Source organism: Poecile atricapillus, chromosome W (genome assembly GCF_030490865.1).
Source record: "Poecile atricapillus isolate bPoeAtr1 chromosome W, bPoeAtr1.hap1, whole genome shotgun sequence".
In the NCBI taxonomy this organism is placed as follows: Eukaryota; Metazoa; Chordata; class Aves; order Passeriformes; family Paridae; genus Poecile; species Poecile atricapillus.
In genome coordinates this window covers 45,978,767-46,006,053 of record NC_081288.1, presented here as the reverse complement: position 1 = coordinate 46,006,053, position 27,287 = coordinate 45,978,767, and the positions used below count along the sequence as shown (strand labels likewise).

General features: G+C 37.4%; 2 protein-coding genes across 6 annotated transcripts; one reads left to right on the top strand and one right to left on the bottom strand.

Moving 5' to 3' along the window:
• Positions 1–2,080: 2,080 nt before the first annotated feature.
• Positions 2,081–21,097, bottom strand: LOC131591618 (RNA polymerase II-associated protein 3-like). 4 transcript variants are annotated; one of them, XM_058862499.1, is made up of 17 exons: positions 20,973–21,097; positions 18,996–19,154; positions 18,294–18,434; positions 17,760–17,882; positions 16,458–16,585; positions 15,761–15,882; positions 15,356–15,426; positions 14,225–14,356; positions 12,705–12,832; positions 10,968–11,089; positions 9,459–9,529; positions 9,186–9,302; positions 7,258–7,466; positions 5,937–6,132; positions 5,227–5,324; positions 3,672–3,772; positions 2,081–2,571 (listed from the first exon to the last, which is right to left on the bottom strand). In XM_058862499.1, the coding sequence occupies exons 2-17, from the start codon at positions 19,146–19,148 to the stop codon at positions 2,480–2,482; spliced, it is 2,004 nt and encodes a 667-aa protein (XP_058718482.1). In that variant the 5' UTR covers positions 19,149–19,154; positions 20,973–21,097; the 3' UTR covers positions 2,081–2,479. The 4 variants fall into 4 exon arrangements, with proteins under 4 accessions (XP_058718482.1, XP_058718481.1, XP_058718478.1 ...); XM_058862498.1 differs by lacking the exon at positions 20,973–21,097 and adding an exon at positions 20,866–20,940; XM_058862495.1 differs by lacking the exon at positions 20,973–21,097 and adding an exon at positions 20,566–20,848.
• A 75-nt stretch (positions 21,098–21,172) lies between these two features.
• LOC131591619 (mitochondrial inner membrane protease ATP23 homolog) lies at positions 21,173–26,803 on the top strand. Of its 2 annotated transcripts, none has more exons than XM_058862500.1 (6): positions 21,173–21,359; positions 22,128–22,173; positions 22,277–22,358; positions 22,635–22,772; positions 25,172–25,255; positions 26,258–26,803. In XM_058862500.1, the coding sequence occupies exons 1-6, from the start codon at positions 21,173–21,175 to the stop codon at positions 26,459–26,461; spliced, it is 741 nt and encodes a 246-aa protein (XP_058718483.1). In that variant the 3' UTR covers positions 26,462–26,803. The 2 variants fall into 2 exon arrangements, with proteins under 2 accessions (XP_058718483.1, XP_058718484.1); XM_058862501.1 differs by having other exon boundaries at positions 21,220–21,359; positions 22,076–22,173.
• Positions 26,804–27,287: the final 484 nt, after the last annotated feature.

The following is a 27,287-nucleotide window of genomic DNA, read 5'->3' as shown; positions in this document are numbered from 1 at the left end:
CCTCAATATTCTAACAACTTGGCTTATGGAATCAATAGAGAGTATGGAATTTGACTGTCTCAGAGATCTACCGGAGGACAGTATTAAAATCTTAAAAAAATATCTTGATGAATTAAAAAGTTATCTAGAAAAACATAATTTAATACTGTTAAGTAAAAGAATCATTCAAAACTCAAGCCTGAATCCATCACTGCAGCAAACATGAACCCACATTTTTCATACCCTGAATGCTTTAACATAGCAAAAAATCCCATAAAAAGTATTTCATAATTTAACTGCTTCACACTGTTTATGTAACCTTTTTTTTCCCCAAAACAATAGGGTTGTAACCACTGTAGAGTGTGTTGGATTAAAAAAAAACAAAAAAAAAAAAACAAAAAACCCTCCATTTCTCTCCTCAAAAAGGATTCACATCTATGAATCTTCTCCATGTTTTATCAAACCCTACAATTCAGAAATTTCATAGTCTTTAACAATTTAAAAGGGAAAAACACTGCCATCTCCTGGAGCAGGTGGAGCTGGCAGTTCTCTGAATACCTGCACTCTGCTCTCCGTCTTGCACTGTTTTCTATACAGTGAAAAGTAACTTCAGTAACTTTAGATGTTGCATTTAAAAATAAAAGCAAAATTCTACAGTAGCATATCATCTTCAAGATTAATCTTGGTGGCCTAAGTTCAGTAGGAACATAAAGCCAGGTCTACTCATCCACCTCAAGAAGTTCTACATGCTTGAGAAACTTTATCAGCCCTCCTCAACAGGCACAAATCCTGAAAAGAAATCTCTGTAAAAGTTGCAGTTTTGACAAAACCCAACCATGACAGCTTATTTTCATTAAGAGCACAGCACAGTGGAGTTGTAGGTGACTCTTGGCCTACAGTCTCAAATATTTCTGCCATGATCTTGCTTTTACTTTTGAAGGTCCCTATTCCAATCACCTGCTTTCATACAACAACTTCCAAAAACAGCCTTTGAGAATGTACCAAATGGCTTATTAGTACAACCTAGTCAAGCAAACACCTCTGCTCCACACAGAACAACCTGTAACAGTCCACAGGAAGGTACACTGTATTACAAAATCTCTACCTATAAAATTAACAGGTAACTACTGCATGCCCCACCATTTATGAGTTATAGCAGTATCCCCAATACCTTATCTGAAACGCTTTACAGTAAGGGGAATAAATAGCCTGTTAGCAGTAACTTAGGGCACACCTAGAAGTAACAGTTCTTATTATAGGTAGCCTGCAAGCAGTGCTGTATAGGGGCTCTTCCATTCCCCATGCCATACCATAAAGGTCTGGTGCTAAGGTCCAGGGCTAATTGGAAGCTACCTTAGGGGTCCAGTGCTAATGGCATTCCTGTCAATTGCTACCAGGCCTGAGGATGCAGCTCAGCTAATTTTTTTTAACTGGATTACATCTGAACTAGGACATAGCTGCAAATGTTTTAAAATCAGTTTTCTAAGGGCTCAATCAGGATGAAAGCAAACCAGCAGGATATTAACATTTGCAGGATGGAAGAGCCAGCAGATAAGCCTACACCATCACTTGGATACTACAGTTAGAGTATACTTGACAAGTGCTGTTATTTCCACCTGGTCATGTGAGCAGTACAAGTAATTTATTATGCCTCATGCTCACTTTTATCTAAGAATTTCAGTTAATTTCATGCTTTTGCCTTCTTCTATTGTTGAGGTATTTTGCTTAGCCTCCTAAGTCATCTTAAGGGGTTTACCTAGTCAGGAACAACTGACCCACAAGGATTAAGTTTCACCAGATTGTTTTGAAAGTACTCTTGAAAGATGAGAGAAAGTGTTTTTCTTTAAACTTTTAGTTTAATTCTACAGTATTTGTCTTCCTTCTATTCTGCAATTACACTTGAGGTTCAAAGGAATAGCTTCAGAGGTTCTCAGCTACCAGTGCTAAAACTTCACTTTTAGATAAACTCAAGTAAAAATTCTGGAATTTTCTTGCCATCATACTTCTGGTTCACTTTGCACAGTACAAGTTCTGATGTGATGGACCTTTACAGAAGAGTGATTTAGGCATCTTAATAAAAAGTAATCCTTAAAAATATAGTATCTTCAATTCAACATTCAGTTTATTTTCTAAAATAAAAAACCCATGCATAATTCTAATATACAGTGTTTGATTCTTACCAAAGACATGTTTATAAATATTTTTTTCCTTTTAATAAAGATCTCTATCTACAGTCCAGATCCTGAATGCCAATCTGCCCAATTGCTTTTCAGGCAAACAGACTCAATTGAAGAAAATGTAGATCCATATTGTTTCAGGTACTGGAAGACAAGTGTACTGCAGAACCAAATAATGATCTCTCCAGGCACTTGCCATTTGGCTAGCCCAAGTTTAAGAGTTTCATTATTTACAAAAAGCAACAAAATTGCTGTCGTTATATCCTTCTTAGCTAATTTCCACATGAAAAAGGTGCAAATCCAAACATTTGTCAGTCATCCTGCTAAGAGAAAATGCCGTATTTCTTCTCCAATTCTTCAACAGAAGCATCTTTTAATCCCATGTGGTTTACATGATTGAATAATACCTGTGTAACTGAAAAAGAAAATCCCAACATGAACTGTTATTTTTGTGACTCGCACTCAAGGTAAATTAATCCAACTCTTTCCTCTGTGAGAGTAAGGGGTGTATGGATTATACAGATGAAATATGAATACATTTTTAAACTACTGGGAGGATGAACAAAAGCAGCTAAGTAAAACTCTCACTTTGTTTCAATGCCCAGGAGCTGCCTAACAACACTTCCTTAAACAAGTGTATAATCTAGGCAACAGACAGATTTGTTTCTTTACTACCCTGACAGTATGCCACTACATGCAGAAGACAAATGTTAATGCCAATGGCAGATAAAGCTTACATAAGGTAAAGGTGTGAATGCCATTTGTAAGAGGCACTGCACTTCAGTAAGTCAAGTTATTTTATTTTAAGGAGATTCATGTTTCAAAAAAAGTTTTAAGTATAATGGCTATTAGTGAAACTCAGTGGTAGACAGTAAATTTAAATTTCCCTTGTCCCAGAGAAATGTTTGGCTTGTGTCTCACTATTACACTGTCTGTCTGCTGTGCTAAATAAAGAAAAAGTTTGAGACAAAACCCACTTTTATAAACCATGAATTCAAGCCAATGACAACACAAGTTGCAAACTGATGTGAGTGATGTCTCCGGAACGGGACAGACAACCAGGCTGAGTGCTTTAGAGATGTTTGCATTCTTTTGCCAACAGGTAAGTCAGGATTTGTCAAGAAATAGTTGTAAATTGGGGAAAGTGTATAATCTGGATACCTGGGAACTCAGATGTAGAATTTCATACAAATTCATCAATTTGTAATGCTATCAGCTACAAACTGACAAAGCTTATTAGAATAAAATGTAGTGGTATTACTGATAAAAGCAAGAGGATTTAGCTGTAGCTTTCTAGTCTAAACTAAATAAGGAGTCAAAGGATTAAGACAAATTACATGACATTCATATTAACTTCTAAAATAATTAAAATAATTAATAATAATAATAATAATAATAGTCACTGAAGTGATTATTACGTAGAATAAACAAGAATAGCGCTAAGTTTTACATATTTTTTTCCAGATTCTACAGTATCACAAAGTAAGTTTACAAAGACACTACAAAATTACTTACTTTTTTTTTCTGAAGCTGACATAAACATTACTGCCATATCAAATCTTTTTAATTCAGAGAGCCTCCGGAGGATTTCAAGGATGAGCGATGGCTCCTCTTTCCTGAAGATTATTACAAATATAAAAATAACCACTGTTGATTAAAAATATTCAGTAGCTGCAAGCAATATTGAAGAATTCAGGAACAAGAAATTAAAGGACCAAAAGAATTTCCTTCTCTTTCATATTCCCTGTCTTTGCCTTTCCTGTTCATCTGTCCATTCACAAAGCAGAAAGTCAATATACAGAAACTTTTATGTAGGTATTATAGTTCTACTGAGTAAAAGCAAAGAAATACAAAAACCTAGATTCATGCAAACTGACTGCTTGTCATGCACAGAATACCTATTACATGACTTAATGCTTATACTTGGTCATAACATCACTATTTTTATATGTATCAGGTAGTGTAAAAGAAAGCAGCACCTGTGCCTTAGGAAACTCATTGAAAAGCTGAACCAATTACAGCTGCCTTTATTTTCACCCATACAGAAAATTCCTAGATTGTGTTCATTTTACATTTTTCTGGTCAACAGTAAACAAGTATTGCCTTTGTTACAAATACTAACAAATAGTAATTTTCTTTTGTAACTTCACATTTATTTTGGAGGAAGACAGGACTCTTTCCTTACAGAAAACAATTTCAGCTTTTTTCTGTTGCCTTTTTGTTGTATCACCAAATGCAGGACTGTATCTCTAAGACAGCATTTTTCACCCATGTGATGGGTACTTTACTTTTTAAGGAAACCAAGGGAAAGGCAAACATTGATTGCCTTTCATAAACATGCTTGCTTATCTCCATAAAACAATGCTGAAAAACATCGAGTGTGTGCTTCTCAGACCGTGCAATTCAGAAAAGCAGTACACTGCCTCTGACAGACAAAATGAACTTTAGGACTCAAATGGTAGCATGCATAGAAATTTCAAAAATAACTTGTCAGGTCCTGTCTTATCAGAACTTCAGTCTCCAATACACATTTGCTACAGGCAACTGTAAAATGCTAGCAGAGAATTAAGTCTGAATGGATCACAATAAGCGTGGCATAAAACTGAAAGCCTCTGAATTTCTCAGCTTTAGAAAGTTAAAATAGAGGACAATGAGGAAGTCTATGTGCTCTCAGAACACACACACACAATAATATAAACAAAAGTTATTTCATACAGACTAATCTAAGTTTCTGGTGCTCTTTAGTAAAGCACAATTCAACAACACTCAGTACAAGTTTTTTTTCACATTTCTACCTGATGTGTCATCATCAGTTTCACTTCTTAAGAAGCAACTACTGAGTAATTCCAAAGATTTCATTATGCTCATGTAATGCTGCATGTAATTTTTACATTTTAAAATTTAATTAAAATTACGTTTTAGAAAATGTAATTTTGTAAGCCCAAGGATGGGACTAGAGAGAATATTAAAAACTCCCAAACACAAAACAACCTTCCCCTACCAAAAAAAACCCCAAAACTCTTTAGAAATAGCAATAAGCAATATAAAACTAAGGAGGAGTTAAACTTACTCAATGTAGAAGTCATGTAGAATTTTCAGGATCTGGTTAAATAAGTCTGGATCTAAGGATTTCTGAAACAGCTTCGCATAAAGCGAGGGCTCTATTTGCTATGGAAAAATTTAAAAAGTTAATTTTAGACAAAAAAAATACAACTGAGTCATGAGAATTACATGTGCATTTTTAGAAGGTCACGGACAATGCTGAAGTGCATGAAAGCCAAAAAACCAAATCACACAATCTGACATCAAGCAACAACTTTTGCTTGTTTTTTTTTTTTGTATTGGTAATTTCTAACGTCTCTTAAAAAATTCTAAGTGTTTTTTTTCCCAAATACATGTAAGCAAAAGTACACATTAAGTAGAGTGCTGTATTTCAAGCATTTGCTCAGTTTAAAAATGTTGCTATGTCTAATTACCCTAGAAGCACTCATTTGAAAAATGAGAATTTAATAGAGTTACTAATGCATTTAAGTCTTTAAGGAACAAGGGCCTATATTTAAAAAAAAATACAGAGTCTGTACTTAAAGCAAATAAAAAGCTGCAAAAGAAGAAAAACTCAAATGCACATAAGACTACCTATTGTTATGTGAAGACAATTAAGAAAAGGGACTATTGTACAAATGAGACACTCTAAACAAAGCTATCCCTTCTACCTAAGGGTACTGTTTCTTCAACTGATGTTGAAGAAGCTGTCCAGTGTTGATACTCTGTGTTTCATACCTTCATGTACAAGTACATGTTTTCAGGGCAGTCTTTCAGCTTCCTGAAGTCAGATTCTAGCTGGAAAGAATTTGCAGGAATGGGAGGAACTGGAGAAGCAGACGTAAATGACCTTCTGACTTCTTTTTCTCTCTGTTTGCTTGCAGGAAAAGATGGATGCAGTGTTGATGAAATTCCTTTCACATTTACAGGCAGCCTGCAAAAGTATTTTGAAACACATCAAATCAACTTTTAAGGGAATTCTACAATGAGACCTAACTGGAGATCTTTCATTAAAAGCTAAAATAACTGAAAACTTTCTTAAAAAGAATGTGTTTTAGTTTAAGCAGATATTTCAAAATTCCTTCTAATTATACAAACTTTATATTCAATTCACTTTTTCTAAAAAAAACACATCTGCAAATACTTAAATTTACTCAGTCTCTCTCTACTTTGTTTCTGGAAATAACTGCATTTTATAGAAGGTTTCTCCCATATATACCTGTAAAAAAAATAAATCACTTTTTCTGCAATTTCATAATGCAAAACAGTAACAATGTCAAACAGGTGAACTAGTTTCAACACTGCTAGATCTATTTTTTGTCCTATAATTTGTCATTTAAGTCCATTGATCTTTTAGAAATTAAGACATGGCTAAGAACACATTCTTTTCTTCAACACTTCACAGTAAATCCATCTAACAGCTAGAAAAGGTCAGGGTCGGTGCTTCTCACAGAAATTCTTTGGTAAGGATTCTTTATATGAACAGAATGAGGCAGTGTTGATGCAGTGGACGAGTTCTAAGACTGAACAAAGATAAAGTTCTGTATTTCAGCCTAGTTTCAGCAAGACAGACTTGAGTTTGCCTAACTAACACAGTGTGACTTAGAAACTGAGCACATCTGAAGCTACCACCTGCCTCAGCAGAGGAAAGGGTGGTGACACACATCTGCTCCTCTTCTCTCATACAACTGGTGTACAAAGAATATTGGAACCCTGTTCCAAATCTCTTCTGAAAAACTACAAATACTAATTGTAAAAACAGCTGGGGAAGATGGAGAGGTTCAAGCAAAGAAGAATACAGAGTACAGAATGCAGGAAAATATGAATTCCTTTGTATAAGACAGAGTTTTCCATGACACTAAATAGATCATATTTGTCTCAAACACTGAGTGGTCAAAGAGGCAGCTGTACAAGAACTGCAGTTTCTTTCAACATTTCATTTTTCATTCAGATTTCCAAAGTCTCTTCAATACCTCACCACATGTAGACATCTGGAAATGAAGATTACATTTCAACTACACTTACCTTTTTAAAAGAGGATCACAATTACAATACTTACTGTAATACTGATGTATCACTGATTTCTTCTATTTTCAAGTGCTTTGCTTTTGGAATATCAACTGTAGTCAACAGATCATCCTGATCTAGAGTTTCTGTTGCTTCAACACTCATTGAATTCCTCCAGTTATTGACTAAAGTAGTGCTGGGCAAGTCACCATCTGATGCATCATCATCAACTTCTTCAATATCTATTCTTCGCAATGGCTTCTAAACAGAGCACAGACCTAATGTCACATGGGGACTCAACAGACTCCCGACACAGCTGTAACTTAAAATAATCACATGATAACCAGTTACCTCTGCAGTGGTGCACAGAGAAGACACTGCATAAAGGTAAATGGCAAAACCAGGAAACCATAAAATTCTACATGAAGCCTGATATGATAATTTTATTGCTTTACCCTCATGAACCAGTATATCCTTACCCTAGAGGATCTCCATATAGAGTCTGGTTTTCCCAGTAATAATTTAAAACGTGTATTTTTTTCCCACTAAAGTTGAATAGGCAAGATCTATCATATAGTTTGTCCCATTATGTGGTCAAGCTTTGCAATTTAGGAAAACAGAAAAATATCCAACAACACAGGCCTTGACCCACAACTTAAAATTTTGATATAATGAATATCTAAACTCAACCCTGCTGATTGACCAAATTACATACATCCTAAGGTAATTAATTCCACCACATGCTAAAATGCTTCAGTTAATCTCTGCATGATCCTCATTATTTTTGACCATCACCTAGTGCCACCATCACAGGTCTTAGAAAAAAAGCTCTCATCACTTCTTACTTTAGAACTTCATTTCCTGAACATGAACAGAGTATGTATTGCTCTAGAAATACAAAGGCAAATGCACATGTTTTAACATACTCAACAATTTAGACTTCTAGGAAATGGAAGTACTAAAAGCACAGATGTTTCATCTATACTTATTCTACCTTAACAGAATAACAAGAGGAAAACAACAAACCTAGCATCTTCACTTAATTTAGCAGCCAAAGTGAACACTTAATAAATATAACTGTCTATAGCATTTCAGGTACTTCACAATGAATTCATTTAGGTTTAAAGAAATAATGTTTCTAGTTGAAGAGAGGACATAAGACTTCCTCTTCCCAAAGGATCAAAATAATCACACATTTTCTACTAAAACTATCCATCTGAATTTTATTATTTATGAGGGTAAACATTTTCAAATAGCATGAGTGCATACATATACAAAGGACGAGCACTTTTTGTATTTACACAACTGATTGCTGAATGTATGAAGATTAAACGTACTAAAAGAGGAAGCCTAATACATAAAGAAACCTGGTATTACATTTTTTCATCTGTAAGTCATTCATCTGACTGTAACCACTGATAATTCACAGTCCAAATACATTGCTTATTGAAAACTAATATCCAGCTGTTCTGCAGTTTACATGGATGAAAATGCATGCTCAAAGTTCTTTGGAAAGTAGCCCTACGTGACAGCAGCATACGACACAAGCAGGCAACTGCAGGTGTCTTATATCCACTATGGCTGCTGTAAAAACTGAAAACAGCAGTAGAAACAAAAGAAAGTCTACCCAGAGCTTCTCAATTGCATTTGCTACGTATTTACTCTCAACTGCAATGTTACCTATGGGCACAAGACAGGGTTTTGGGGCTGCCTGCCTATTCCACACTACAAATGTAGGCATACACCATGTTTGCTGAGGGTGGTACTACAGGCTGAGTGATTACACCACCACTGCTGTGAACTTCACCATTTCCATGTGTGTATATGTTCTTGAGAAATATCAAGAGTAAATTTATAGATTTTTGGCTTTCCACAGGCAAAGCTATCTATCAGGGGTTAGTCTACAACACAGAAAGTAGATTTTAATTCTAAGCTCTACTTTTCCCATCCTTATAGAAAGTAATTCACATAACAACTTACTGTTGACTTAATCTGTAATGGATTATCTATCACTTTCACTATATTTTTTATTTCCGCTTCTTTTATCAATACTGCAGGATATTCTTGGTGAGTCTGCTGCTCTTTCTCAGTTAATTCCTGAAAAAAAATGATCAAAAAGATCAGGTGTTTCATGAATAAACACATGGTATATTAAAAATAATGTAATAAAGAATAAAAACCTTCTAGTACTATAACCTCACAAAAAACTCCCAAACAAACAAAACTCCACTATACCCAAATAAGCATACATACATTCCTTATTTTCGTGAGTTCATTTATTGCTTGTTTATTTCCAGGTTCCAGCTTCAGAACAGCTTCAAAATCTGAGTGAAAAACAACACGTAAACTGTAAATATTTCAAGTTACAATGTACACATGGCAGATTTTTGAACGGCCTATCTTCCTTTCATATATCTAAAAATAATTAAAGGCAGGTAAGTGACAAAATGGGCAAGGTTGAAAGGGAGCACCAGTGGGTCATATGGTCCAACCACCCTGCTCAAGCAGGGTCATCCTGGAGAGCAATGCACAGGATGGAATTCAGACAGCTCTTGAGTATCTCCAGTGAGAGAGACTCCACAACTTCTCTGGGCAATCTATTCCAGCGCTTGATCACCCGCACAGTAAAGTTCTTCCTCATGTTCAGGTGGAACTCCCTGTGCATCAGTTTCTGCCCATTGCCTCTTGTCCTATTGCTTGGAACCACCAAGCAGAGCCTGGCTCCATCCTCTTGACACCTTCCCTTCTGCTACTGATAAACATTGGTGTGGTCACCCCTCAGTCATCTCTTCTTGAGGCTGAACAGACACAGCTCTCTCAGCCTTTCCCCATAAGAGAGTTGCTCCATTCCCCTGATCATCTCTGTCACCCTCTGTGGGACCCACTCCAGGAGCTCCATGTCTCTCTTGCACTCAGGAGCCCAGAACTGGACACAGCACTGCAGATGTGCCTCCTCAGGGCTGAGTGGAGGGGCAGGATCACCTCCTGTGCCCTGCTGGCAATGCTCTTCCTAATGCAGCCCAGGATCCCACTGGCCTTCCTGACCACAAGGGCACTGCTGGCTCATGGACAGCTTGTTGTTAACTAGGTCCTTCTCCCAGCAGGTCAGCCCTGCACCTGTGCTAGTGCAGGGTTTACTCTTCCCCAGGTGCAAGACCCTGCATTTGCCTTTTGGATTTCTGAAGGTACCTCTCTGCTCATCTCCTTAATCTGTCAAGGTCCTTCTGGAAGGCTCACAGCCCTCTGGGGTATTGGCTGCTCCTCCAAGCTTTGTGTCATCACTTAACTTGCCGAGGACGCATCTTCCCCTTCATCAAGTCACTGATGAACCAGTCAAACCACTGTAGGCCACTACTGAACCTTAAGGGACACCACTAGTGACAGGCCTTATGCCAAGATGGAGACCTGTCACTGATTAAGTTCCTCTGGGATCTGTTCTTCAGCCAGTTCTCAATGTACCTCACTGTCCCCTTATAAGTCATCCTAATGCCTATACCATGACTTACTTTTTAAAGGAACTGTTTAAGCTATTTCATACTACTTATCATAAACAGCAACAGCTGTAATTCCACACAGAACTGTCTTCCCATTATGAGGGCACCAACACAGGAGTTTTTATACATGTTCAGTGAAATCCAAGAGTAGCCCTTAATCCTTAAGTATTGCACTGATAAACTCGGTAAGTCAGAGCAAAAAAAAAAGATCAGCATGTCCTTATACTGATCTCTTACCTACCACATTTAGGCTAATTCAAAATCATACCTTGAATAGCTTCCTTTAGCTTTCCAAGAGCAACTCTGGCAGCTCCTCTTCTGGCAAAAGCTTTAGAGTAGGAAGCATCTAAGAGCAGAGCTTGTGTGCAGTCATCTTCTGCCTCTTTGTACCTCAGCAAAAGCAGAGTACAAAATTAATGATCAGTTTCAACAGGCAGTTTCAACTGAAAAGAAAGAGCTACCCAAACCAATTAAAATATAAAGGTAGATCTTCATTACTTACATACATAAACGTATCACTGAGCTAAGATGTGAATTAAAAAACTCCCATAAAATATGGTTTCTCAGCACCCTGAAATTTAGCTGTATCTTTTGGTATTTCATAACAAAGTGCTAACTTTTTAGCATTACAAAAATTCACATCCTCTGTAAAGAAAAAAAAACACTTAAAGCTTGTCAGCAGAGTCCACTTTAAAAATTCAACAACATTCTTAAAATCAAACTTAGTACCTTGGCTTTGTACTTCTGAAAACCAGAAATACCATTACAAACAAAGAAAACATACCACAGAGGAGAAGCAAATATGCATGAGAAATTTCCCTACACTTGGAATTCTGTGACTTGTCCATAACTATTTCAGAATGAGAATTTGGAATATGCTTGCATTACTGTCATTTGCTTTATTTTAAGATTAAATTTCCTCATCCCATTTATACTGTTACATTAGATCATGGTTCCAACTATGTGCTTATGAAAGTATTTTCATTCATGTTCAAACTATCATTAAATTTATGCAAATTTATTTTTATTTGCTATTCTCTTCAGTACTAGCAGTTTGTAAGAATACCAACTGGCTTTTGTTGCATTCTATGCTTGGTCTTCTTTCAAATGTAAAGACCCATGATACAAGACTTATCATAGGGAATTAATTTTCTTGCTTCGTCATTCAATTAAAGTATCGCTTCCTCCGAATCTCACAGAAGATTATTTGCATTTTGACGTCCTTTAAATTACAAGTGTTGTGTCAGAAACACTATCCATGCAACCCATCTTATCCTAATTTGAGATCAATCTACTGTCTCTACAGATACTCAGCCATGTCACATTAGAACAGATGACCAACATAACTTTCTGCTCTCTGCTTCTCATGCTACCAGCTTACAACTTTCAAATTATCACACCATCACAGAATCAAAAGAAGTTCACACCTAAACATTGGCCATATGGAACTTATCTAATTTGCCCTGAAAGCATGAATTTCCCTGCAGTTTCTGGGTTATCTGGATAACACTTAATTAAAAATAAACAAGCAACACATACACGTCTCTATCAGTGAAGTTAAAAAAAACATTTGAAAAGGTAACAATTTCCAGAAAAAGCTTTTATTCATTCTCCTCAAAGTCAGAAATTATAATCCACTTATTTCACAGTGCAACATTTAGAAGCTGACTGGGTTTCATTAGTCAAAGACAAAGCTTTGGGCAATTCCTTTTAGAGAGGTGAGTATCTGAATTTTGCACACATGAAAGAACAAAAATTCAACTTCAGAAACCATTATTTCATACTGGTATTATTTTATTCTCTCAGAACTCCCTTCCTACAAATTGCATTTCAAGATCACACATACAGTTTTGTTCCCTCTCCTTTACTGCTTTTAATGTGATTTATTCTACACTGAATTTTAACAGAAATGAGGAGTGACAATAACTCAAGTGAAAATCTGCTGGATCATTATTCCTCCTGATTTGCAACAAACAAACAACACAGCATGTGCAATTCCACTTACTTCTCAATCTTTAGGTAGGCCATGGCTCTGTTAGCTGGCAGTAGTGCATTGGTGCCATCTGCTGCAATACCACGGGTGTAACATTCTATTGCAGCCTCATACTTTCCTTCTTTGAAATAACCGTTACCCTGGAATATTTAGGTCAGGGAAAAAAAAAAAAAACAGCATTAAGAAAATCTAGTGCAGTGAACTTTTTCTTACCCTTTTTTGCAGAAAGGGTCACAATATTGTGAAGATGAATTGCAAAGAACACACACTTCAGAGTAGACAGCTACAGGATTATTTCTTCCTATCTAAGTTTGGAGGCAGAACACAAAAAGTATCTTAATGCTTTGTAATACTTCAAGGAAAAAAAAACCCTTTGCTACATGCATAGTTCAAATGCAGACTTTTAAGTCTATAACTTGTTATTTTTTATGCTTGTTATATTTTTATTTGATGTGCAGGATAACCTACTCTGTACCTCATGAACTTAAACACAAGCTAAACGTTTACAATTCCCATTTCAAGATGATTTTTTGCACTTCTTGCACAAATTCATCTTTATCCTGCTCCATAAAACTTATCCTCAAATATTACTTGGGTCCAAATGATGTTGTTGTTTTCTAATTAATGCTCCATACAAGAAAACTACATTACTTTTTTGTTTGTTTCTGGGTGGACTAAAATTAGCTTTTGCTTCTCAGTACTAATTCAAAGCTGCACTGCTACTACTCTACTGACTGACAAAAAACCAGAACGGCCACAGTTCAGACTTGACAAGGATCCATGTCAACAGGAACAAGTCTGCAGTCAGTCAGCTCTGCTGCCAATGAAGTACTGCATTAGACTGAAATACCTCTCCTGAAACTTATTCAAACTCTTGTTCCTTAATGCATACTTTCATTCTTATTTGACTAATTACTTCTTACAATCAGTATCACAAACCTGAATAATGATAATAAGTCAGAAGTTACATAGTTAGGTAAATGAACAGAAAAACTTTAGTTTAGTTGGTAATGTTCTTAATTTCTTGAAAAAGTGGTGAGAGGGAGAAATCAATAAGCCAACCATGAGTCAAGACTATGTATCCAGAAATACATTTTCATTGTCATTGTTGCCTGCACCCCCGAAGTCCTTTTTATAACTACTGCTCATCATGCAATCAGAGGTTTGAAAACAAGAAATAGCCTACAACTCCCCTTGGACAAGAAAGCATCAAAATGTTTGTAATAATGGAGAAATAGGATCTTTGTAAAGTGCATTTTAAGTTCTACTTGTCTTACCACATATTTGAAATTTTGCACATATAATTTGGGCTGTAAAAGTTATGTTTTATAATTACTCCTCCAGACAAATCCAAACGGAACTCACTGTCCCACTCACCTTTCTAGAGGGCAAAATAGGAAACATTTAAGGACATTCCATGTATGAAATTCAAGGCAGTATCAGGTTTAATTTATATATTTGCATAACTACCAGCACAACACAGCCCTTTTATTTGCTAGGTTTCTCCTGTTGCACCAGAACCTGTGACCTACCAGATCTTTTTCTGCAATTGCCTTTTGCTTCAGCTGCTGGTTTTCAATGTGCTGCTTCTCTTCATCCGTTAATCCTGTTCTGACTGCATCTTCAAACTTTTTCGGTTCTGAATTTTCTTTTGATGACAGAGCCTGTAAAAACATTAATTTTTTCCCTTCAGTAAGTATTTCCCCACCTTTCATCTTCAGAACATAAATTACAATAATTTCCAAACTTTTAAGATAAGAAAATCTGCCAAGCTTTTTAACAGAAATACCTGTGTGGTAAATTAAATGCAAATTGAAGAGACAATTTAAAAACAATTTGAAATAGTTTCTTGAAAATGCATTTCTATGAGAGATTACAAGTCACAAAAATGCTTGGTAAATAGAAAGTATGTAACTTCTGAAACACAGTGTGAAATGACTCATGGAACCTTTGTATACAGTCTAATTCACCTATCATCTATTTCTTCATTACTGGAGACTTTGCATCTTCATTCTGAAAATAATTTTGTCAAGCACTGTCAAAAATAGAGTTGAAGAGGTGTAAGTAAATTCATACAGAAGTGACAAGTGAGCTTATATGTACAAAGGTCATCACAATTAACATTCTCCTCCCTGTCACAAAAGGGATGAACTTGCACTGGAGTATTTTGTTCTGTTCTTAGAACGATTTTCTGGTTTGGGTGACCACAGCAATCACTGGGGCTACAAACAGGCTAGCAATGCAGTTTTGTGGCCAAGAGAACACACAGGTTCTCTCATGTGCTGTGCTTCCTTATACCAAAATACTAAGCGTGATTGAAAAAAGCATTAACAAAGGAAGTAGAAAATGGGGGAAAATTAAAAAATAAACCAACTAACCAGCAAAACCCAATCAACCAACCAACAAAGAATCCAAAAAAGGCCAGATGCTGCACACATGCAGTCTTAGTCTGCGATCCACCATTACATTGATATTTGCATATGTGTGAGTTTCTCCAAAAGAAACTCCATTAAAGATTTGGACCTCAGTGAACTTCAGATGCTAGAAAAAGCATGTGAGAATTTGCTGAATCAGTTCTTGTTATAAAAAATGACACATTGTAAATTGAACATTGTATTATTAATTGTGTATTAATTTATGTTAGGGCCTATTAATATTATTACCTGATCAATTTTCTTCAGTTCATTTTTTGCTTCCAAGTTGTTTGCATCCAGCTCCAAAACTTTTTCATAATCTATCAGAAGACCAGAAAAAATGTTTCAGGTAAGAAGCACAGACCAGTAAGCAGAGCATTCTTTTGAGATACATTTTTTTTGCAGTTACCCAAGAAGCCTGAGATATTTCAATGAATGCATCATTTTAAAACAGTTAAAACTGAATTATTCCAGAACTACTAACATCTACTGCTATCGTTTGGACTTGCTACTTTAATTCTACCTTTTATACCAGAAGAATATGCAACATGGTATTTTATTTCTTTGTTTATAAGAAATGAAAAACTCTACATTAAAGAAGCAGATCACACAAGTTTGTATATATTTTAAGAAAAGAATTAAAAAAAGACCCACCTTCTTTGGCACCTTGAAGATTTTTCAAAGCAAAGCGAGCAGCCCCTCTTCTCACATAAGCCTTTACGTAATTTTTATCTAAAGCAAGTGCTAAATTGCAGTCAGATTCTGCAACAGAAAACCTATCAAAAAAACAAATGAGTAGCTTGGACACATCTAGGTAACAAGCCCCAACACTTCAGCAGTTTATCCTACTCTGAGCCTCTCCAGGGTCTTGATAACAAGGATATCTTACTTACTTCAGAAGGGGCACAAACCAAGTAGCTACATGTTTATTGATTCCAAATCCATTAAAACAACACAAGCAAACATCAGTCAAGAATCTCTACTGCCAAAGCAAGAATAACCAACTCCCCTGTATCCTTTCTTCACCCAATAATCAAGGCCTTAGAAATAGAGATCACTGAATCTGAAAGGCAATTTCACTTTCTCTCTTTTCTTCAAGTTTTACACTGTAACACAAGAGATGGTGAACTGCTAGTGTGCAAACCAAGGAAAAATTGATGAGGAAGACTACCAGATTGCTTCTCCTGGCAATTCCTGTTTTACTTTGAAACTGGAAGGCAGGTTACAACAGCCTTACACAGAGTGCATCACAGCATTTGATGTATAAAATCAAGAATTAAAACTAGACCAAATATCTGAAGGTAGCATTTCAAGTATGAAAATATTACAGATTTAACAATACAAGTCTTACTTTTTCATTCTATAAAAAGCTGATGCTCTGTTTGTGGGCAATACTGGATTGTATGGATCAGAATGCATCCCTCTAGTATAGCATTTTATAGCTTCATCAAAGTTTCCTTGTTTAAAGTAGTTATTACCCTGTGAATAGAAAAAAGCATTTTCAGCAAGTTACTGTACATTGGCAGACACGTTGCTAATTAAAAACCCTAAAAAATCAAAGTATTTTAGAAATGTTTAAATATTTTTCTTCAACGCTTCTCACGAAGTACTGCTTTACCATGAAATATGCTTTCTAACTAATATATCCTAAGTCCACCATATTGAATAATTTTCATTATATATTCTATAACATGGGTCCATAAAATAATTTTCAGTATCTCCAGGTCATTTCCAGAAACCTGTAATAAGCACATACAGAGATACTCAAATTACTGAATGGGGTTAAGTTTTTAGTTACTAGATTTAGCATCTTTGCTTTCCAAGCCAACATTCCCATTTCTGTCTCCTCTGGGACACAACTTTTATCTCTTTTACCCTCAATGACCTCACTGAAGCCAGGATAATAATGGCTAAAGACACATCAACTTCTCAGTGTAGACTGCAGATTACACGTCTAGGAATTCCCACAGTAGCAGGAATACAACAAAAATATCACCCATGCAGACAATTTAAAACAAACAACCCCACAAAAACTCAAACCAAAGCTAAAACTACTGAAGTCAATATTGACTGACAGATGGGTTAGGTGATTGCTTACAAAGAAGTTTATCAAAAACACAGAAGCTGCTACACAACCTAGTCTCTTTCTCATGGCAATGAAGCCTGAGATAAACCTCTTTCTATATCCTAGCTTATTAGGTAAAACTGAACCGGTATGAACTTGCCATTATTGAAGTAAAGAAGTTCACCCATTGTTCCCAGATGTACTGGCATCACAAAGGAGTATTTTTAAATTTTTGCAGATTTAGTTTGGGGCATTCAGATGTTGCGTTCAGGTAAAAACCAGTTTACTGTCTATAGCAACGCTATACAGCCATTCAACTTCTCAAAAACATCATCAATACATTTGTCATCACAAGTATGTATTAATTAGAATCTGCCAGGCTTGCTGCCACTGACAATGAGAAGGAATAGAACTGCAGTGAGAATTTTCTGTTTTGGAAAAATGGGCAGGGAAAAAAACAGAAGGACTTCCAAACAGGCAATTCTTTTACCGGATGTATAGCCTCAGTGGATGATCTTTTAAAAGAAAATTGCAAATACTCCTATACCAAAATTGCTACTTTATAATAAACATCTATAATTCTATAACCTTTTCCTTCTCTGCAAGAGCCTTTTCAGCATCTACACGAATTCCATCTTCTTCAGAGTCTGATTCTGGAGATACAGAATCATGAGTACTATCTTCTTTATCAAGTTCTTCAAGTATTTTATCCTGGAATCAGAAAAAAAACAAAACAAACCATTGTCTTCATTATAATTTAACAGTGCAAAACAATACAAGCAAGATTTTAGGAGAATTATTAATGTGTCCTCCACTACTGACAGCTGTGCTTAGTCCTATATTCTACTATAATTATGATCTTTAAATAGGTCTATTGTTAAAACAGGCATTTTTCCCCTTAAATTCAATCTGCTGGATAAAAGCACTCAATAGGAAACTAAGTATTTATCAATATTCCATATATTAAACATGTAATATTTTTGGGAAAAATCTACCCTATACAGTATGAAGCACAGTAAGATACTGACAAGTGGACTGAATTCTCAGCACTAACAATATCTTATTTAACACAGAATCAACTGCAGACAAGACTCAGACAACAAAACAAATCTTAAGACTCACCACATCAAGTTTTCCCCATGCTTCATAGTCGTATGACTTGATCTTGTTTTTCTTGTTTTCCTCACAGGTTATCTTTGAACAGACTTTATTTTTGCTTTTCTTCTTTTTCTTAAAAGCCTTGTTTCGAATTGGTGGCAAATTCTAAATTGAATTAAGTAACTTATTATAAAACAGATGTGTGAAAATCACTTGCACTGAAGAATCTACAGTACCTATATCTAGACAGTGTATCCATCTATCAGCAAGCTGTTCTCATGAACTCTACAAAACCACTAACAACAACAAGCATAAATCTTTCAACACATAATAGCAAATATTACATGTCTGATATGAAACTGAGTTTTAGAAGAAAAATCTCTTCAGAGTAGCACTGAGGAATAACTTCAGTATACTAAATGTCAGTCATAAATTAGCAATATTGATGCTGCGAACAGAAATAGTCTCATAGATCTACTCAGAACTGATAAAAAATTTACTGGCCTCATCACCTTCAGAGGCTACTGCCCCACAACTTTGTTGGTGGTCCAGCTTACAGAAAAATCTCTGATTAACTTCAGATGAAGAATATGTCATGGGTTAGTTCATACCTTCTATTCAGATGTTTTAAGTCAATAAATGTAATTTTGCTAAAGCAAAACATAATTATTATAAACATTATCACAGTATGAATAGCTGAGTTGACACTGGTCTTGTGTTTTGTACCTCTTCTGGGACCCCACTCTGTTTCCTGAGTTCAGAATCCACTTCTTTAATATCTTTTTCCCAGCTCTCCAATTCTCTCATGAAATCCTGCAGCTCTTCAGCATTTTGCTTCACTTGCAGCTGCAGTTCTATCGCTTTACTTGGTGTGCTCATCGTGATCTGCCAAAATTCAAGAAAAAAAGAAGTTGAAGGAAACTAGCTACTTCATAAATAAAGTCTGACTTGCATGCCAGTCAGGCTTCCTAATAGCATTGCAGAAATACTAAACACTAAGAGACTAAGAAGAAACACAGTTTAAATGTCTTTGAAAAAAAGAAGTGAAGCCATGTAACTCCGATAAAACAAAGTAAATAAAATAAAAAACAGCAATTCATGTTTTCCTAACTAAATGGAAGGTAAAGCACCCAACAAGAAAATGGTAATCCTGAAAGTGCAAGCAAGTCCCTAAAACACTGTTTAATAATTATCAACACTTGACTGTCTTCATAAATTTTGTTGTCTCAATTTTATTGTCTTAAGTGAAAGAAGTTTTATAATCATAAAAAATAACAAGTCAATTAAAAAGTAACCTTAAAAAATCTTGGTTACAATTCAGAAAAAAACACGCCACGTTCGTCGAGTTCATAGCACAAAAATCTGAACGCGTGAAGCAAACATGTTTTGAAAACAATCATGATTAAGTAACTTGTGATAAGCTAAATACGAACTTAGACAAAGAGAGTTATGAATGGTTGCTAACTCTAACCTCTTGAGGACAAGCTTCAGGATGTTACAAGCCTCATGGAAGTATTAAATAAGCTATTTGTAGTGATACTACACAAAGCTTTTCAGGAAGAAAAAAGTTTAGGCTATTTAACATGCTTTATTTAAAATTATTTTTCACATCTGTGCAATAACTTAGTAGCAGAATAATATAAAAATTTATGAGCCAAACAAATATAATGATTTCTGTGGTACAATGTTCCATCCCTAATTACAGACAAAGGTCTCAAAGAGATGGAAAAACACTGCATGATTACTGCTGAACTAATGCTACCCAAGCAGAAATGGTTTTACATGCTGAGGAGTAAGCAGCTGAGTAGATGCAGCAGTTGTGTTTATCCCTAGTTCATACACAGCTGGTGACATGGTTATCCTGAGCAACATATTAGTTCTAGTTGAAATGAACCTTTCATTGAAGCCAAAAATATGTAAGTTTCATCACATTTTCAGTTAAGGAGCTTACTATGCTTTTTTCCACCTTCAACTGTTGTCCAACGCCGAGCTACCACTGTAATATTCAGTCTGCTAATTTCGTGCAACTTGTGCATGAACACATCAAAAATTCCATACAGCCTAGCATTTCTAGGTAGCTAGAACAAGATACTTAAAATATAAAAATATTAAAAAATAGCTTGTAATCTGCTGAACTTTTCTTTTTCCTATCTCTGACTAAAACAGCATTCTCACGCATGCAAAAACCCAGCACGAAATCTGGCTGTTTGTTCTCTGCCACTCTGAAGCATCCTGCTCGAGTCCATAAAGTCAAACTACTCCGTTATCCACTAGCCGCACACAACTTAGCAACGACCTTAATCCACGCACTGACAGCAGTCTCTGCAGCACAGTTCTTACACTCTTCAGGGCACTTTTATTCGAATCTCAATGCTGTGTCCTTCCAACACCCGAGGGCTGTTGGTTCCAGCGATTCCCTTGGAGCGGCCGCACCACGCCGGCGGCGCGGCCGGCAGCACAGGCCCGCCCTGGAGCGGCTCCCGAGGCCGCGCCGCAGGAGGCCCCGAGGCAGAGCAGCCCCTCTGAGCCTCAACACCCGCCTCTGCACCGCCCGCAAGTCGCAAGCGAGGCCTTCACTCCATCAGGGTGTGCCCACCTCGCCTCGCCTGGCCACCCCGCGCAGCCAAGCCGCCCATGGACCACAGGGCTGGTCACTGGCCGCCGCGCCCCGTCCCGTCCCGTCCCGTCCCGTCCCAGCCTCACCTGAGCCGCGCCGCGGCTCCGCCCGCGCCGCCGCCGCTGCCAGCCCGTTCCCAGCGTGCAGCGCGGCCCGGGCAGCAGCAGCTCACGGCGCCTGCGCACGGCCGCCCTCCCTCCCACGTGCCGGGAGCGGAGCCGGCGATTGGCGCGGCCGCGGCGCCGGCAGGCACGGCACGGCACGGCCCGGCTCAGCACGGCCGGACATGGGGCACGGGGAGGCTGATTCGCCGCCGGCCGCGGAGAAGAAAGGGGCGGCGGAGGAGGAGGAGGATGATTTCGGCTACAGACTTTTCCCAGACCGGAATAAGAAGCCACAGAGTTTCCTGTTCCGCAGCCTCTTCACCTTCCACAACAAGTGCCAGCTGATGCTGAGGCTGACCCTGGAAACGAGTAAGCGCTCCCCCGGCCCCCGCGGCGCAGCGGAGGTGCCGAGGCGGAGCCCGGGCCGCCCGCAGCGGTGACCTTGTGCCGCGGGTCCCGGGGAGGGCCCTGCCCTCCTGCCGCAGCACCCCCGCACTGCCGCTTTAGCAAAGCGCTGATTTTGGTTAAGACAGAATACGATTTCGAACAGCCCCTACAAAGAGAGGCTGAGAAAGTTGGGGCTGTTCAGCTTGGAGAAGGCTGCATGGAAACCTCAGAACAATCTTTCAGTGTCTGAAGGGGCCCACATGGAAGCCAGACAGAGACTCCTCATCATGAATTGCAGTGATAGCACGAGGAGTAATGGGTTCAAACTACAACAGGGCAAAATTAGGCTAAATATACAGAAGAAATTTTTTGTGAGGGTGATGAGACACTGGGACAGTTGCCCAGAAAAGCTGTGGTTGCACCATCTCTGGGAGTTTTCCAAGGCCCAGTTAGATGGGGCTCTGAGGAACCTGGTCGAGTGACACGTGTCATTGCCCAAGACAGGGCGATTGAGACTAGGTTATCTCTAAGGTCCCTTCCAATTCAAACCGTTCTATGATTCTATATCACATAACGTGATCTGTAACAGATGTCAGTTGCATTGCAATAGGATTAAATTCTGCAATGTATGAATTAGGGTGTATAGAACTTTTCTTGTTTGTTTTTTTTTCCTTGACTGTCTTTATATTTTTTTATAGATGATTTTCAAAACTTTTGTCTAGAGAAACTGATTGCAGGAATTTTTTCTAGATCCATATGCTCGACTTCTCCTTGAGGCTCTGAAGCAATCTGGTTGGTATGTAGATTTATTTGTCTTGTTCTGTGTAGTGACGTCACTGTGATAAGTAGTGACTGAAGTTTTTCAAATTCTTTTCTGTAACTTTGTTTGGGCCTTTCAGCACTGTCTTCAACGACCGACACTTTTCTTGTGAAAACTGTGATGGCTGTGTTAGTGGAGGTTTTGATGCTGCCACATCACAGGTAGGTGCTAGACACAGTCCCCTTTCAAAGGACTGCAATTTCTTTAGTGTTTTATTGCTAGGATTAAATCTGCCAATACTGATACCTAAGTTATTCATGAAAAGAGATAAATGAAAGATGTTCCGTGATGTTGTAACTAGTACCCTTCAGGATGATAATGCTGTTAATATTGGAAAACAGCAATCCAAACACCCCAAATCCTGTCAGTGGTGTATGCTGTGTCTCTGAGGAGTAAGGGAGGAAACTTAGTGAGAACCTATCTCTCTTCTTCTGCAGATTGTTCTGTGTCAGAACAACATTCGCCAACAATCCCATATGAACCGGGTGGTCACACATGAATTGATTCATGCATTTGATCACTGTCGTGCACATGTTGACTGGTTCAAAAATGTCAAACACTTGGCATGTTCAGAGGTAAGTTAAAATGCTTCTAATGTTGTCATTTTGTTAATTATTGCTGGTTATTAGGGTTGCTTTGTGTTATATGGTCTGTTACACATAATTCATTTGTTTTAATCCTGTTAGTACATTTTGTCCTTTCTGTCAGGTCAGCCTAAAGAGGTTTGTTCGTAAAACAAATACTTAGTTTTCACAATTATTAGTAAGTTAATGTCATACTAAGTAGAATGTGATCATTGTGAACGTAAGTGGTAATTGATAAATAAGAGAGTAGTTAGAAGTGAAAACACATTCACACATTAATCAAATGCTTATAGAATTCTTTTTATCCCATGCAAGTCTTGGTATGTTTGGTAGTTATCACAATAACCTTGTTTTTATTTAATTTTTTTTTTAATTAATAAATAACTTGTCTTTTCCTGTAATGTTCATTTTTTGAGTAATTGTGGTATTTATTGCTGCTGGTACACTGTAGTTATGAATCCATCTCCATTCAATGGGGTTCTGAGCAACCTGGTCTAGTAGGTGTCCCTGCCCATGGCAGGGAGATGAGAGCTAGAATGATCTTTAAGGTCCTTTAGAACGCAAACCGTTCTATGATTCTGTGGTCTCAGAGGACATTTGAGAATTAAAGGCCTTAATACTTGGTGCTTTAATTTAGGATGAAATTAAATGGAGTACATCCTCCTATGTGTGTGACACAGGTGATGTATCTGTAAAGTCTACATGTTTTTATTTGATTTCTGATGTAATCCTTACCATTTGGTCACAGAAAAACTTATCCCAGGCTAAGCTTCACTCCCTCATTTCTGATTCTTCTATCTCCTTCCCTGCCATGTTGCACAGTGACCTAGGGGATGTGAGCTGTGGTCAGTTCATAATGCTTTGTCTTTGCTGCTCCTTCATCCTTGCACTCTTTCCCTGGTCTTGGGAGGTCCTTCCCACAGGATAGTCATTTGTGAGCTACTTCAACATGAATCTTTCCCTTGAGCTGCTATTCTTCAAGACGTGCTCCAACTTGAGTTCTTTCCACAGCATACAATGTTTCAGGAACGGAGTACTCCAGCATTGGTCCCCCAAGGCCCACATTTCCTGGCAGAAAATCTACTCCTGCATGGGCTCTCTATGGGCTTTTTTCAGGGCATGCTTGTCTCTTATGTCATGATGTCTTCCTTGGACTGCAGTGTGGATATGTGCTCTACTGTGTTACTTCACAGATTGCAGGGAGACAACCTCTGTCTCCATGGTCTTCTCCACAGGTAGCCAGGGAATCTCCTTTGATGCCTGCAGCACCTCCTCCCTGTCCTTCCTCACTGTTTTGGTGTTTGTGGGGCTGTTTCCCTCACATTTTCATCACTCATGTGTCTCACAGCTGCCCTGTAGTTTTTTTTTTTTATCCTTTCTTACACGTGTCATCACAGAGATACAACCAGCACCAATCAAACCAGCACCACTAATGGTGGGTCCCTTTTAAAACCAGTTAAAACAGTCTCTGACACAGGGACAGCCACTTCTCCAGTCTCATGGAAGCCACCCTGGCAGGCCCCTCACTGCCAACATTTTGCCATGTAAAGTCAATATAATAATTCTGAATTATTAACTGTCATCTACTTTATTTTATTATCCAAGCATTTACACAGTGCAGAATAAAGCATGTAAACCTCAAACATAAGTTTTATATAAATCAAGATTGTGCATGTTCTTGCTCTTTTCAGGATTGTCCTTTCATTTTGGGTATTTTGATTACTTAATTATATGGTATCTACATTTTTTGTTAGCAGCTTTTTAATTCTTACTTTTCATTTTTTCCATGCATTTATTTCTACTCTGGTACTTAATTATAGGAAATCAAGATTTATTTACATTTTCTAACATACTGTATCGGGTATAGAATATTTAGGAGACAAAAGAAATTCTAGTGTACAGGACAAGACAGTTAAGCTAAAGCATACATTTAAATGTAGCTTTTTAAAAACAGATGGGTTACTGCTCTTCTGGGTATTGCAGCTGTAGTCTTTGAAAGGTACCTGCCTTTCTTCCTGATTCTTGTAACAGATTCTGATATAGACTGGGGAGAATATTGCTTTTCACATTCTTTTAGCAGTTTGTATATATAAATACACTCACACATATAAGCTCTACTGCTCATTTATTTAAACTTTAGGGATATGTGAGATGTAGTTCCTGGAGAAACTTGAAGGAGTTGGAAGGACTACTTGCTGTAGTTCACCGAGGCTGAGATGGATGTAAAGGATATGGTATTAGCAGGTACTTAAGAAGTTAAAGTGGCCTCAGGAATATCCTCTACCAGCAGTCACCAGAAATATACTGAAGAAAAGCATTTGTTACAACTTTTTTGACTTCGTATTTTCATGTGTTTCTCTGATCTTGTGACTTTTTATTTTTCTCAATAGATTCGAGCTGCTAATCTCAGTGGAGACTGTACACTGATGAATGAAATAGCCAGGTTTAAGTTTGGATTGAAAGGACACCATCAGGTAAAGGCTGTGGATGTTAAAATATAATAATTTGTTATGAGTCATCTCTACCTACTTGGTCTCAGCCTTCTGCACTTTCATAGCTGAAAACTTTAAAAAAAGAAATAGATGCCATGGGCTTGGTGTTTCCTCTTAACTAACCCTTGATCATTGATTTCCTGTTGACTAACCCTTAATGATAGATGTTAAGTTTTTTTTTTCCCACCTTGTTATTTTTATTGAAATCCCTGAATATTTAGTCGTGTTTTAAGGCATTACCACTGACAATGGATGGCTAATCAAACAAGCAGGGCTTGCAGGAAACGTAGTGGAGATACCTTATCCACTATAAGCGGGTGACACTCAGAAAAAGTCTTTGAAAACTTAAGGAAGCAAAATGAGAAGATTTCTAAGTAACCATGTGTGTTAAATCTCGTAGGAATTAATTTTTGTAAATAGTATGAAGTCTACAGATTGAGACCCAAGTAGTTGCTTGGGTTAGACTGGCAGTTAGCTTGTAGATGATGTTTACATATTTTTTTGTCTTTTGGTAAACAAACTGTAAGAAAAGGTTACCATAAAGAGAGGTGTCAAAATGAAGGCCAGTAGAGAAGTCATCCCTTTTTTTTTACAGCATTTCAGTTTGTAAAGAACCTAACTGGTATTTGTGTCTTTCTTTCTGATTTTTTTTTTTTTTTTTTTTTTTTGCGTCCAGGTCAAGTTTTACAAATTTACAAACAAAAGTTTTACAAATACTTCATACCTACAACAAATGACAAATTGTATTTTAATTCCTGCTCTAAGAAATGTCTTTTAATTATTTCATGGTTTATGTATACATGGAAAACTAAAGCACGTAGTTCACACAGGATGGAACTAAAATGTACTTTAATGCTTGTTACAGGCACTGTTTGACTCTTTCATACAAAATTACTGCCTATACAATAGGAGTTAATATTTGGAAAATCTGGAAAAAAACTTTGCTAATAATGACATTTTTCATAATTTTTTTTTTCACTTTAGACTTGTGTGCGAGACAGAGCAATCCGTTCCATTCTGGCTGTTAGAAAAGTTAGTAAAGAAACAGCAGAAAAAGCTGTGGATGAAGTTTTTGATGCCTGCTTCAATGATCTGGAACCTTTTGGAAGAATCCCACACAGCAAAGCAGATGCAAAACGTGCTTACAGAGACTTTCAGAACAGAGATCGCTATACTGCTAATTTGTAAGGTGGGGAGGGAAAGCCACATGAGAAATTACATTAATACCTGGTTGTTCAGTGACACCTGGAGTTACAGTCTATGCCCACAGTGCTGATGGAAAGGGCAAAGCTATCAAACTTATTGATTAATTTTTTATTTTTCATGAGCCAACTTCCATGGAAGTAAATGGAGTAAATGAACAAGACTAAAAACTGTTTCCTAACCTGTTGTTCCAGAAAGATAATTTACTATGTCAAATGACTTGTCAAATACAATTCAATGTGCTTTTAATTTTTTCACTCTGACTGACTCGGACTTGGTTTCTGAAAATTTTGTTGTTACTGAATAAATCTTTTCATAAAATCTTTACATTTCCTCTATCCTCGATACACAGTCATGAACTTGGTAATCTTCATCACTCTATTTTAAAAGATGAGCGCCTGAACTACGGCTCTATGCACTGGATTTAATAACTATGGATAAACCCAAAATTTAATTAAATTTAATTATTTTCTTTTGATCACCTCCTGAAATTCTTGGGTCATCTAACATTTCCAGTGGTAGGAAGGCTTTTGTGACTTGAGTCCTTTATGCTTTGAATTGCTGCTCATGTCCTGATTGTCTCTGGCAGTGGAGGACTGGTTATGATGATCAGTGTTGCCTTCTCCTGTTCTGTGTCCCAATATGATTTGTGACAACAGGACAGTCAATGTATGAAGCTTTTTCAGGCAATGGATAGCTGAGATTTGGCTGTGGTGGGGCAGCAGACTCTGAGACTGGAGCTGGAGTGGGGCACTGAACTGCTCAGGTAGGGGAAATGTCAGCACATGCACCAGTTTCAAGTGCCTGTCAT